This window comes from Cyrtonyx montezumae, unplaced genomic scaffold (genome assembly GCF_038088225.1).
Source record: "Cyrtonyx montezumae isolate F1298 unplaced genomic scaffold, pur_monq_1.0 scaffold_4, whole genome shotgun sequence".
NCBI lineage: Eukaryota > Metazoa > Chordata > Aves > Galliformes > Odontophoridae > Cyrtonyx > Cyrtonyx montezumae.
Window position 1 is genome coordinate 6,853,539 of NW_027072045.1, and position 15,558 is coordinate 6,869,096.

A 15,558-nucleotide genomic window follows, 5' to 3' on the forward strand; every position below is an offset into this window, starting at 1 on the left:
ATAGGTCCTGAACTACCCTGCATAGAAAATAGTAGAATGGACAATAATTTACTCAAAGGTTAATATTTGATAATATTGAAACAAAAGTCAGAAGGAATGTGGATCTATTAAGAAGAACACAGAGGTCACAGAACAGTCTGTCCTCCATAACTATTTCTAGAAGTCAATTCTAAATCTTTGGGGGAAAAAAAAATCCTTTCCTTAAATGCTCTCCTTCCAAAAAGAAATATCTTTCCTCCCTTCTGCTCTGTGGCTGATTGTCCACAACTGACTTTGGTAGCAATATTCACCAATAATAGTAATGACATAGATAATATTAAATACCATCCATTCAATGTAATTGGTTACTATTTAGCAGTTTATAGAAGAAATATCAAAGATTGCTCCCTCAAATATCTTGTTTTATTATTCTCAATTCAGTAGAAAGTTTTTTTCCAGATGAAAGCAGGATGAGTAGATAGAAAAGCCACCGATTTCTATTTTTCCCCACCTATACAAAGAGATTCCAAAGTAGTAGGAAGACAAACAATTTCAAGCTGCACTGGAAATCTGTATCACTGTTTCTCTCCTTTATTTCCTGCACCAAATATTCTAAGTTTTAAAATCTGAACTGAGGTTTCGGGTTAAAAAAGAGGATTAAATGTCATCTGAGATTTAAGATTTAAAACTCTTAGAGTCTGATGGAGTTAAGTTATGGTTTAAAGTCTGTATACAGAAAGATTTAATTTCAAAGGGGTACAACTACATAGGGACAATACTGCAGCTTCACTTACTCTTTTAGAGGGATGTGATAGAACAAGTCTAGGATCAAAACTGAGCGGATCAGAGCCCAGATCCACACAGACGTGCTGGAATGCTTCTTATCTCACAACCAAATTGTTAGATACTCAATGGCTTGAATAAAAAACCCAAATCCAGATTCACTACCATAGCTGCCTATACAGCAGACAGGTTGCAGTCTGGTTCTAAGAGGCAGCACAATTGTACAGTTTCTTAGCAGTCTGTAAAATTGCTCTGGTATGAGTGTCTGAATAATTAAAAACTACATTTCCAGAGTATTTACTGGACTTAGACAAGTATACACTTTCCCTGAAGAAAAATAGCTGAGTCAGAATACTCACCAAGCAGATGCAAGACAGTCATGAGATCAGGCAGACCAATTCTTAATATCTCAAAAAGAGCTGGAATTGGACAGCAGAAGTAGTAGATACTGAAGACTTCCAAAGAATAGATACACATGCCTGACTACAGTGAGGCACTGAAAATCATTAACAATAAAAACAAAAAAAGTACTCTAGCAGAGACTAATCCATAGGTAGTCCAAGATACCTTATGCAGGGCAATCTATATGCTACGGTATTTGTTAAGGCTCCCATCAACAACATGAAAAGAATGGAATTATTTTATTAATGTTTAACAGAGTTATTGACCATTATATTCAAACTTGATCTATTTTTTCATAGTTTATGGGAATGCCAATATCATATTTGGGTAGTAAGAATAATCTAAGGGGACATTTATTAAAAAAAGAATACACCAACAACTAAACACCTTAAAAGTAAAGTTTTAATCTCACATTATGGCCCTGTGACTAAGGCAAAGCACTGTTCTATGGCTTATATCTGCTTATCCCTAAGCAGCATGCAAAGCCAGCCCCAGCCACACAACTTTTTCTCTCTTTTTAACATTATAGATGTAGATTCAGAAGTAGATTCAGAATCGACCAATTGCTTTCTAAAAATGAGAACAGAAGCTAAAATGAGAACAGAAGCTAAGGTCTCAACTTCACTGGATACTAAAGATCATATACTCAATAATAAAGCAGCACTCAATCTTCCTCCTTTGTCCTTTCCTCTGTAAGTCCTCCATGTGGCAAAATCTATCCCATTTTTTCTCTAGTATAAAAGTAAATAACTATTATCATCATCCCTACTACATAAATACATAAATAATACATGAAATAATTTAGGAAAGACTCTAACTTAAAGTAAAGATCAAAATGACTTCATTCTCATGAAGGAAAAATTCTCTTTCCTCAAACTGTTCCCAGTTTTACAGACAATTAGTACTGAAGTCAAAGAGACAAAAGGCATATTTCATTGGAAGATCTAAGCAAAGTGCACGTAGCATCTTTAATTCTGGCAAGAGACATCTTGCTAGCATAACTACTTTTATACTGCAATATCAATATTGCAGTGCTCTCCAGATTAACACATTCACAGCTGGCCCACAATAAAGTACCAGTATTCAAAGCTCTTGGCTAAGCACCAGCAACTGTTCCCTGAATCCATATCTCCTTCTCATTTCTTCACTGAGAACACTGTCTTTTACAAATACAAGATATTCAAACTCCAGTTCTCCATTTTACAGCTGGGCAATTTTCTAAATAAAATGTAATGTTTGCAATGTAACAATTCTTATGAAAACTGTTTCATATCTACAGAGTCCACAGTTCATAGATCCCAGAGAGCTTCTGAACTTTACACATCGTGCACTGAATAGAGCAAAGAACATCAAGTGAGTCTACTGCAGTGAGAAAAATCAACAAAAAGGCAGATAGCGAAGTACAATACTGCCAAAAACTCATTAAAAATACTGCAAAAAGCCCCTTCATAATAATCATAAGCTTTATTTTTCTTCAAATTTTAAATTACATACTGTCACAAATATTTCTATAGTTCCTGATATTTGCCTTGTTGAGTTTGTAAGACATTATAGTGCACTTGCATCATGTTCTGAAGTTGGATACTAGAAACACTGTTTAAATGAAAGCTACAATTAAAGCAAAAAAAATATTAAAATACTAGAAATGTGATTTTTTTTTAATTAAAAAAAGATCTCAAGTCCTTGATAGATCTAGTAGCACTTACTACAGGTAGAGCAGAAAATCAGTATGTTTAAAACATCTTCAATGTTGAAGCAGGAGTTTTATTTTACTATTCACCTTAGCAGTCTCATAATCTAGCTGATCATGAACTAGCTGAGGGCTCAGACCTTTCTCCTCATGGAAGCAAGATAAAATTTTCATAGTGTTAGAGAACAGAGACAGTCACTAAATCCACGTAGATCTACATATCGTATTTTGCTGGAATTCTACTTGAAAGATCAGAGCTACCAGAGTAACACATGTAGGGATGTAATGGACAGTAAGTTTTCATTCCTATGGATAATTCCAAGACCAGACTCAGCAGGAACAAAGAGGAAACAACCTCATGTTAAACACCCCATATGTAAAAGTAACAGTAGAATACGATCAAATGGCAAAAGAAAAAAAATGTGGAAAAAAAAATTAAATACAGTTTCCTTTAGTATTTTAAAATGTTGCATATTATATTTTTGAACTTCACCTTGGAAAAGCACTGTTTAGTATATTAACTAACACTGAACGGATTCTATCCTCTTAACAGGAAAAATAACTTCTTCCATATAAAAGCCTGTTTTAGTCAGCTTTCAGCAGCTACAAAATCTGTGCTTATGCTTGATAAAGTTCTATTTAATTTAGTTCATTACATCATTGTTGTCAACCTTCCCCCTACTGGAAAGCACAAAACTGAATGCTGAGAGGAAACAATGAGGAACAATTTATTCTACTATAAGCAAATATAGCACCAGTGCTATTAATAGAATGGCGCATTTTACTCAGAACACAGCATGATTTTACCTGTCTGCCTGTCTGGGGAGAGGGATAATTCAGCTCTTGGAAGGAGATATACACATGAAAAAGCAGCTGGATATATATATATTTTTTTCTCTAAACACCAAATAAACTGGATATATTTTCATTACAAAAAAAGTATTTCTTCTACCTCTTCAAAATCATGACCAAAAATTGTCTGAATTCTTAATATGAATAAAATGAGAAAAACATTACATTTTCACAAAAGATAAAGATCTATATGTTTTGGACTCTGAAATTTACACATTTAAAATTAAAAATACTATGAAAAACAATATTAAAAATGTTTATTTTCACTAACATTTCATTACAAAAGTCTTAAAGATTATTTTTTGTGATTTTATATAATTTAAAAAAAAATCAGGCAGTGAGAGCATACAGTTTGACAGTCCCAAGACAAGAAATGACTTGATTTCTCTGCCGACTGTTACAGCTCTCACTCAGAAAAAAAAAAACTAAAAAAGTGTGTCATAAAGGTCTCCCAGATTTTCTAAAATCTCTGCCCCTAAGGCACAGCATGTACTGCACATGGCACACAGCTATAAACTCATGAGAGGGAGGGAGGAACAAAGGAAGAGAGAAAGAGATAACATACAGCCCTGCAGCTAAGGCTTTCTAATCAATAGGGTTCTTGACAGGAATATAAATCTAACTTTCATGCAGCAAGAGTTTCAAACTTCCACAGAAATCCTTATTTTAGAAATTACAAGGTTATATTGCACAACAGCCCATCTAACAAGTGGCAAAAAAACATTTTATCCAGAGCTACGGGGAACAGTATTCACACCTTTTTTGAATCAAATTCCAAATCTACACAGAACACAATGAAGTAATAAAGATGAGTAAAGCATTCACCTGATGTGTATGATCTTTAAACTAAGGAAGATTTTGTGTGTGTATTCTGACAATATAATATAGCACTTTCAAAAAAGGTTTTGAACATAAGGTATATTTCCTCCTGGATAATGGCTGTATGTACTTTTTTTTAGAATCATAGAATGATAAAGTTTGAAAAACAAACAAACAACTCTAACTTCATCAAGTCCAACTGTTAACTTATAACTGCAAAGTCTACCACTAAAAAATATCCTATCTATATGTCTTTTAAATAACTTCAGGGATGGTGACTCCACTGCTTTCCTGAAAAGTCTGTTCCAAAACTTCACAATCTTTTCAGCGAAGTCATTCCTCATATCCAAACTAAATCTCCTCTGGAGCACCCTGAGGAGATTTTCTCTTGTTTTATCACTTGTTGCTTGGGAGAAGAGACAGAGACCCACCCTTGCCTTGCTACAGCCTCCTTTGATGTCCTTGTAGTGAGAGATGTCTCCCTTGAGCCTTCCCTCCAGGCTAAACAGCACCAGTTCCCTCAACTGTTCCTTATAAGATCTGTATTATGCCTGAAGATTTATATCTTTAACATTAAAAAAATATATACTACTTATGGGGTACCTCTGTGTACTAGATAGGACAAATTGAAGGAAACATCTATAAATCTAAGGCTATTCGTAGATCATGTTACCTCTTCTACTAAACAAGCTACTTCACATCAGTTGTTCCTTGTTCTTAGTCCTCTCTCTATCTCAAGTTGCAAACTCCTCTAAGCAAAGATGGTAAGCTATTCGAATACAAAACACAACAAACTACATTACAGATCTATACAATCCACTCTTTTGTATTAAATGACGTGGAAAATATTCTAAAATACAGTGTCCACCCTAACATTCTTTCAAAACTCTAAAAATCTAACTACTCTAGATCTCATCAAGATATTTGACACAGACAATGAATACAATGACCAAGTTTGCAGATCTTTTTAACTTGGTATCCACAAAAAACATAAACGAAGAAAGACAAATACAGCTGCTTCCTTTTGCTTTCTTTAAAGAATCTGTAGTGTATGCAAAACATTACTAATATTTTCTGATGTTCTCTTTAATAAATAACTAAATAATACTGAACTTCAAAATCCAAAGACTTTTTTTTTGTTTTTGTATAAAGAAACTATTGAATTGCAATAACTTCAGGCTACATTTAATTGTACTCACAGTTGACACTGGTCTCCTTTGATGCCTTTAGTTGTACAGAAACATTTTCCTGTTTGCATGTGACAAATATTTGCATGTCCACTGCATGTGCAAGCTATAAAATCAAAAAGGAAGAGTGTGATTTATTCACCCATATACTTTATGACTAATGAAATTTTCATTGATATTAACATCATATCCAAACACCTTTCCTGCACATTGTATGAAAAAAATACTAAATTACAATCCTCTTTGTGGAGTATTATACTAACATACACATCATTTAGTTTATCTTATGTAGACATGAGAATTTTGTATGAGTTAGTAGACACTCTCCTCCACAGATTATTGACAATTTAAGTAACAGAAGTCTGAGAAGTGTCATTACAGTTGACGATTTTTATGCTCCCTTATAACAGAACATTATTAATACATCCTTTCTTTACAAAAGGAAATTCTGATCAATGTGAAAAGCAATGGCAAAATTCCATTAATTTTAAATGTCAGACTACAGAAAGCATTATTTTAGATGCACGTTAAAATCTTAAATATATCCAGAATTCTTGCACTTGACTTGAGAATAAAAAGAATGCTTTGAAATAATTCAAACAAAGACTGAGTCAGTGCTACAATTATGATCCACAACAAGAATATTCTAGAAGCAAAAATAAAGGTACTATTAAAAGCTCCTTAAGTTTGAACTGAAGGAGAATCGCAGAAACATCGTAATCAACACTCCACTCTACTGTCTTCATTTTAATCTCAGTGGCTAAAGTAAATCTCTCCACAGTGGCCTCCCTACTGCAACTCTTGCCACCTGATTGATCTCCAAATCTTTTATATTCCAAATTCTTCACTTTGCTTTTCCTTCCCATGTTTACGAGAAGGACTGTTTTATGTAGTCGTCCCTCTTTCCTACCCATGTGTACAAAACAATAACCTCCATCCTGTAAATATTAAGCTCCCACATCATACTGGAATAATCATCTGCTAATATTCATACTATATTTAAAGTCTTTCTTTAGTACAAAGCAAATCTGAACTTATCTTGATGATCACATTATCCTTTCAGTGAAGTTTTCATTGCAACTAAGATAAAAGATTTAATATCTGTGTTCCTACTTGGGAACAGATAATACTATGGGTGACCTTTATATAATAAAATATTTTCCAGTTTATAATCCTAATATTGAAATGTAGTTTTTAACTTCTACCAGAGGAGTTTTAATGTTCCTTTTCTAATATACAATGAATAAATTTCAATCCTGCCCACAGCAGGGGTTTGAAACTTAACAATCTTTGAGCTCCCTTCCAACCTAACCCATCCTACGTTTCTACTTCTGTGGATATATCCCTTTTTCACACACACTATAACATCTGCCCCAATTTAAGACAAATAGGAGAAAAAAACTTAACCAGACTCAAACCACAATTATAAATAAGGTATCACTGACAAAATTCTGTAGTGCCAGGAATTGTATGGTTTGTTCAGCATTCCAGACTTGTTAATTAGCCAGCTGTAGCTGAAGGAATTGCTCCTACCAAGAGGTACTAGAGAGGCAAACTGTCCTTTATGCTTCAGAAGCATTCTAGAGCTGCTTTTCCTCTTCAGTTATGCTTGTGACCACCAAAGAAAATGGAAACCAAATTAACATTGAAAGAACTCATAACCCTGAATTAAGACTTGATTTTTGCATTCACTACTATTAACTTTGTGAACAGTAAGCCATGAGGCTAGCTATCCATTCAAAAGAAATTACATAAATTCTAAAACACTTCTTACCCCCTGCATATTAGACCTATAAAATTGTCTGAAGCAGTATCAATATTTTCCTGACAAGTAAGTATCCTCAAAGTACATTCTTCACGTTCCCTCCACAATTACTGTACACTGAAGTTATACTCTTCTATAATCAATACCATTTTCCATTCACGCTTTCCTCTCTATATTAATGACTATTTATACACTTTTAAGATGGAAAAGCCTGTTCTCAAAAGTTAATTTGAATTGTGTAAAATCTTTGCCATATGGTCAGTGAAAACCAATGGAATATATTCTTAACAGAACAGCTCATTCTGCTTATGGTTGTGCTTCACTATTAATAGCATTTAAAGACAAGACAACACAAGAACTATAGGTTCATAGGTACATTAGGTTGGAAAGGACCTACAAGATCATCTAGTCCAACAATCCTCCTAACAACATCCTACCCACTAAACCACTAAACCAAATCCCTAAAAGGGAGCCAACAGGATGCATTCCACATGAAATTCCAAAAGCTGTCAGTACGCTGAGAAATTAGAAGCTACTGACAATTATTGATTATTTCTGCAGTTACTGCTAACTAAATAAGAAGTAAACTACAAATGCGGAACTTTATTTCTGAGTAGCCTTTACTCAGTAAAAGTTTTTAAACATTTTTAATTAGATATGATCTAGGTACTATTATCATCTTGAAAAAAATGTGATAAAATGAAGGATATAAGGCAAAAGTAATAGATATAGGTATGAGAAAATTTCCTTCAGCGGTTCTGACAGGGCTTGTATACTCAGATTACAGAATTACTGATAAAGCAAAATTATGACTGCCATTCATCCCCAAGGATATCCAAATCAAATCAGCACCTGTATAGTGCACTTTAGTGTATTATGTGCTCTCTCACATAATACACTAAAGTCTGCACTAAAGAGGAGTCCACAGATGCACTCCTCTCCAATCAGGCAGATATCTACTTCCATTTAAATGGCATCACATTTTAGTTTCTGCACTCTGCCCCTTCCTCTAGCATTTCCTGGATTTTTATTGGAGAATTGTCAAAGGTAAATAGCTATTGGAACCATGCAGTCATTTCTAAATTCTGATCTGTGTGTATTCATAATATAAAAAAATAAAATATATGTTCATAAGGGTTATGTTTACAGCTTGGTCTCTCTTCCTTGAAAAACAAATACAGCTGCACTACCTAATCTACATTCTTGTGAGACATATAAGAATGGTGCTAACATCAGTATGACAGAAGGAAGGAGAAGCTGAAAAGTCGTCTTTCTGGATTTTCATCAGTAAAAAAACCCACCTAGCTTTGACTAGCCCAGTATCTAATTTTCTTATATTACAAGATGAACAACAATTACTCTCACTAATCTAATTCCTAGTAATTTAACTGTTCCCTAGATAATACCTTGAAAAAGGACATCATGAGCTAATCGCTTTTACATTGTTTTATAAAATACTAAATCTCATCTGGACAAATTTTGTTTAACAGAGTTAAATGCATATTTTAATTAATCTCAAGCCTGCAAGTCTGTAATGAAAAGTGGATTCCTACCGATCTGTGAACTTCTACATGAGAAGTAACTCAAAAAAGCAAAATATGTACAAGCCTTACCTAGTGTTAGTGAAGTAAACATGAATATGTGTTATCAAATAATTGAAATGGGAGAAGTAGCATGATATTATAGGACCAGCAGTAGGAAAAAATTTGAAACATTATCTTTGAACCTTACCACAGGCTTTTCCACTAGACTACTTATAATTAATATAAAAGAAATTAAAAGTTTTGAATATGAACCATGCCTACTATTTAAGAAACCACAAGTTTTAGGCATTGATTGATAATCCTTAAAAATTCGGTCCTCTGTAGATGCTGGAAATGATCCCCAACACTGACTGGCAAAACATAACATACTACTTCTGTACCTAATGTCTCAGATTGGTTTGTATCATATAACTGCATTGGAATCTGTAAAAGTAATTTCATAGGATATTCCAACCTCAGGCTTTCAGTGACTATGTGACTCCACAAGCTCACCTCAAGGATCCCTGCTTCATACAGCTGTTCTGTGCTACCCTACATCAGTTAAATCCATACTGCATACAGTGTATTTTACTAAACACACGCTGGATGGTTTTAGTATGTGTTGTACCCTACAGATGTGTAACACCATTTCAACAGTGCAATCTATTCCACTGCTCTATTGCATGTGTGCAGCCTGGTTTGGATAGGAACAGAGAGAGGAGCACAGCTTCAGATTCATCTTTTCATACCACTTCCAACATCTGACAAACTTATTTGTTCCACAATTAAAAGCCTTGAAGCAGAAATTCTCCAAAAGGAATCATATGATATTTTCTTTAAAATGTATATATCGAATGATACAGACATTGTGATTCAAGCTCTGACAGGACAAAGGAAGTACTCTCCTCATCCACTTAGGCTTTTCTTTAAGCAGTTATTTTAAAACAGCTGTCATGTAAAAAATCTATCAATAATTACATGTTAAAAAGATACCAATCCTATGCACCTGTTTAAAATATATAATTTTGTCATAGTTTTGTCATCTTTTTTTCACACATTAACTGAACAACAGCACTGAGTTAAAAAACCAACAATAACAAAAAAAAGGCAATTTCTATTCTATTTTTAGCAAATAGAATTTCAAATAACTATTTTGTACAAGATGCAGCTTCTAATTAAACAGGAAGTCTTTATGAAAATAACATAACCCAGCAGATAATATCTATGCTTTAAAATCAGGGGCCTATAGAATTTATTAAATAATAAATCTGCAGCACAATTGATTCTGTGTTGTTAGCTCAGCACATAAGCTTATGCTGACAACCAAAGTATTTCCACCACCATTTCCATGAAATACACATTTGAGACGAGTTTAGAAACCTTTATAGTTTAGCCTCCGCCTCTGACATAGAGTTGCAAGAGAAAGTTCTCTCTGAAATGGAGCTCACTACAAATGGTACTTTCATTGATATGTTTGTTTTCTTCAAAGATCACCAAACCAGTAGCTGTCTAAGCATAATTCCTTCAAAATGCCTCAGTGACTTTTTTTTAAGGAAAGCTATGACTGTTATTCAGTGTTCAGCTATACTACTTTAATTTTGATAATGTGCAAGGTATAAGGCATATGGAAAAAAAAAGATACAGGCCTTCTTATGTAGCAAGGCAAAGTAGAAAATTGCAAGTATAAACATATTAGAGATAGCGTTGTCACACTCCATCTCACCGTAAATGTTCACTTATGTGATCCATTAGTCTACTCATGAGATCTGCCCTTCTCAGCAACTTTTCTTTTTACATCACTGATATTATGAAGCTGTACATTCAGTTATTTTTCTGGAAGTTCATATTCAACTGGAAGCCCCCAGAACCCTTTTAGGATTCAACAATTACTTTTATAACAAAGACAACGATCCAATCTTTGAGATTTACAGTGCAAAAGCAAAAACAAATGCTCAACAAAACTTATGCAATATTACTAATTAAGTAGCATTAAAATAAAGCTAAACAACCTCTGTGAAGCATTGAACAGTAAAAGAGTTGCAAAAAGAAGTTACACTGAAAAGGACTGCTGTCCTCTAGTAAGTACTCCAAAAAGCATACACATGTCATAAGCAACCATCATCTCATAGTAGCACAATTAATTTTCATAAGTCAGTCTTACTAGCACATGGATGACTAATTATATTTTCATTCTTTGTGGTTTATCCTGTGCTCTTGCTTAGACAGTTCTCACACCCATTTATTTCTGAAATTACAATAAACAGCATGTGTACTGATGCAATATTAGGGACTGTACTCTGTACTTGCCCAGCAGAGAGAAAAGGTAAAAGGAAAGACGCGCTTTCTAAGAATCATGTGTAGAATATAACATCTGTATAAGATATGCAGAAACTCTGCAACCATCAAAATCTCTTACATAATACACATACATCACCACTTAAAGCAAGGTCAGCTATTCCCAACATTCATAACATTTAGACCATTTTTCCATATTAATACTAGATAATATTATTCTGCAGAAGCCAGACGTTCCCAGTCCCTCAGGCAGTAATATTTTGTAAGATTAGGCACTACTCAGAATATGGTAATTTTTTGCAGTATGCACCAAATTTCTTCTCTCAACTCCAATGCATCCTATCTAACAGGAACAGGAGTGTATCTGTTCTCAGCAGTTACAGGAATGCTCATGCTCCCATTCCAGAAAGAGCAATTTGCCCAAACCTGAATGCAATATAGCTTCTTTTTCTGGTATTTACAGTCACTGCAAAACTGTGGCCTACGACTACCTGCACCAGCAGAATGATTATTTGTTTCCTGACAAACAATGCTGTGACATGCAATTAAACAATACGGAAATAACAAGTGAAGTTCGCTTAGCTAAAAAGTTTATCTGGGAAAAAAGAAGTGAGATGATTTTCTGTTCCAGGAACTAGAACATATTTTGGTTAAAGCAGCACAATCTAATGACAAGTTTTTCCATTTATTCTTAATTCATTCTTACATTTTGGCAGCACAGCTCTGCAATATCCATATTTCATTATGGCTTCTGTTTAAAGCAAGTATCCTGAACTGATGTTTTAATTTTTAATGTTTGTAATAAATCTCTCTCAAACAATCATAATAAATCTGTCTTTAATCATCAGCAGCTAATGTTATAAAACAGCTCAGAAAAGCAACTTCTCTTATACAAGAAAAATCCAAAACAGAAGACCAATACTGAAAGAAAAGACCTTTTGTCTTGTTATTAACTGAACAGTCTTAAGCAATTAATGAGTGTCTAGTTGTGTTTCTTTCATGCTAACATCATTTAAATATTTTATGGGGAATAGAGCATAGAATTTCTATATCTCGCTCCATGAGAACTCAAAGAACATTATTAACTTTATTTTCTAAGTGTTAACCTGAGAATAATAGGAACTTACTTTAAACAGGTAAACTAAAATACTTCAAATGGAAAAATTATTAAAAGTACCTTATTTGGAGAAAAGATTAACATATCCTATGTATGGCTTTCCTTTAATTCTTCCCACTCGTTCTTTTTCAAATAAAGTATGATATGTTATTATAAATAGACTTCAAATTCAATTTTACAGTGGATTCGATACCAAGTATTGTTAGTTCTGGTCAAAAATGGAATTCTGCCTCTGATGTGCAGTACCACTTCAAGCATACAAATATTTAGAGACATGTTTCTTTCACATGCCTACAAGATTAGAAATAATATTTCTTTTAACTACTCCTAATTGACTTGATTGTCAAAAGACTTTCCATATGATTACATAAGCTAAAGTTAGAATTGCTGAAAAATGAATATTTTCAGATGTGGTACACTGAAAACTATGTTTAGTAAAAACTAAAACAAGGTATTTTTATTTGTTTTCTTGAGTTTGGCATGTTAGACTTTTTGATGATTATGGAAAGACCAGAAGTAATGATTTTGGATGCTTTCATTCTTGTCTGTCCTCTGTGAGATGCGGTTAAGAAAACTTTTTCAGATACTCAAGGCTTCATAAGTTTTAAAAAAAAGAAATCTTGGAAAAAAAATAGCTGCCTCTTTAATAATGACTTAGAAAATCTGATAAAAGGAAGTTTTTGGCCAAAGTCTGCTCTTTGATTCCTTCTCTGAAGGGAATATATAACTTCCTAAATTATAATAGAAAAAAATCAAAGATTATTATAAGGCAGTATGAAAAGCAAAACAATTTAAACCACTCAGTAACTATTCATAGTGGCTTTAAATGTAAAAAAAAATTATTCTAATCCAAGGAGAAAAACAACTAAAATCAAGAACTGGTGATTGCAACTATTTGTGTGTATTTGGTCATTCAGGATAAAAGCCCAAGGAAGGGAAATGTGTTACACAATTTTCCAAGCAAAAATGGAACAAAATGTAAAGAAGTCAGCTAATCATTTCTGTATTAGCCATTAGGAGGTACAAAATACTGCTGATTTTTAATGCATTTTAATGCATTTTTTCCCCTCTGTTGTCTGCCATTGTAAGATATTGCATTTACCACTCAGGAAATGAAGGCAGAATTAACTGCAATCAAACAGAAATGCCATTACAGAAGTTTTTGTTTTTTTTTTCTTTATAATCTTCATTCTACCAGTTGCAAAATGATTTGATAGCCTTAAAATAATCTATTATTTCAACTGTCTATAGGACTTTTCCATGAGCCTTTTGGACTGGAATAACTATCTCAAAGCATAATGCCAACTTCTTGCCTCTTCATATCTTAGTAGCATACTCATGCTCAGGGATTCATGCCAACAACTCCATGCTTTCTTGTTACAGTGGGACTGTCTGTCATACCTCTGACCTACGTGCAGTTTCTGAACTGATTTTAATTGATGGACATATAATCAAATAAAAAAATAATTAGGAAATTACATTATTTTATGCTGTAAAACTGCAGTGGATAATGGAAGATTCCATGCTGCATACTAAATGCCAAACTGAAGAGCTGTAACAGCATCAACTTCTCATCTAGAACAGTAGATTCTGAAAAAAAGTTGAGTTTTTTTGGTTGCTTTCTTTTTTTATTTATTTTTTAACCTCTCTCTTACATTTGGAGCAAGATAACTCTGGGTTTAACCAAATATTCACTTGAGAATAAACTATGTGATCTTAAACTTGTATCTCTCAGCACTTAATTGCATCTTCTCAGCCTAGACAGTACCTACATTACCTGCTGAAATTTCTTTTAACACAAAGTAAATGTGTGTCTACTTAAATGTCCCACATTTATTTTATTCTGAAATAAGCAAAAGAGATAGGACTTAGGAAACAAAATATTTACATTTCTGGACAGCTGAAAGGGGGCTGGCTCCACTTTGAACATCTTTTGAAACCAATGACTTTATACATTTCAACAAGAAGTTTAGCATACTATACTATACACATAGCTAAGAGAGCAGAGAAAATACATTTTATCAATACTTCCTATCCCTAAAAATAAATTCATATAATGTAAAACTAAAATATAACAATGCGAAGGAACTCATTCATCCCTGTCAGAAACTAGGTTATAGAATAACGTACAGACTTAATTATCATTTATGAACTTGATGATGATCTTTGGGAAACAATCAGATACACACAGAGATAATGGAGTAAAATTATTGTATTTCAATATTTATAAAACTAATAAGTCATCATTAACTCGTGATTTTTTGGTTCTCATGCTCAAATAGTCAGCAGGCACAAAAGCCTGGTAGTTAAACAGATTATGATAGCACAAATTACTATCACGCCTTTTACTACTATTTAAGATATTGCATCTCAGGCCTCTAAAAAACTTAAGATTAATATGATGAAATATTCAGCTGTGATGAGTTATCCTCAGCTGATCACCATCTCCCCATAAAGCAGATCGCTCACCTCCCCCTCCTCAGGGAGACTTGTCACAGTAAAAACCCTACTTGACCTGGGGAGGAATAGTTTCATTTATCAATATCAGAGTATGTAGAGAAATGACAAAATGAAAAACACTTGCAACTCTTGACTCCTGCCCATAGACTCCTCCCATACAGGAAATGGGAGTTCACAATGCTTCAACTCTGCCACTCCATACTCCTCACAGTTTTAAAAGCTCAGAAATGAAAACTTGGAAATGAAAACTCCCCAGGTACTGGGAGCTGGTCATTACCAGGAACAGACTGAGCATCAGCCCTCTTCAGCACAGGCAGTCACTATGAAACAGGAACAAATATTTCGAAGAGTAATGACCTGACAACAAATATCTTATACCACTTCTACATGGTATTTTTCTCTTAGGCCTGTGCTAAGTTCTAGGGATACCTGTAAACACACACACACACACAACAATATTTGCTGCTGCTATCACAACCAGCTGAAAAACATCAAATGTCAGTGATTACCAACCAGCTTATACTTGATCAAAAATTACAAGATCCCTATTCATACTAACTAAACTCATGTAGTTGGACACATCACACCTTCTTCATTTTGAAAATTTAGATACAAGAGAAAAACAGTAAGAATGCATTATTTTTTCAGTTGCTTAACAATAATCTATATGCCATTTATTATGAATA

The 15,558-nt window shown here is 33.7% G+C and overlaps 2 protein-coding genes across 4 annotated transcripts in view; both read right to left on the reverse strand.

Moving 5' to 3' along the window:
* Positions 1-15,558, reverse strand: part of ATRNL1 (attractin like 1) — a 412,107-nt gene that overhangs the window by 278,554 nt on the left and 117,995 nt on the right. For all 3 annotated transcript variants that reach the window (XM_065746006.1, XM_065746007.1, XM_065746008.1), the window contains exon 20: positions 5,725-5,818. In XM_065746006.1, the coding sequence (XP_065602078.1) occupies positions 5,725-5,818 (94 nt within the window). The remainder of the gene's footprint in view (positions 1-5,724; positions 5,819-15,558) is intronic.
* Positions 1-15,558, reverse strand: part of TRUB1 (TruB pseudouridine synthase family member 1) — a 425,822-nt gene that overhangs the window by 211,773 nt on the left and 198,491 nt on the right. The window lies entirely within an intron of this gene.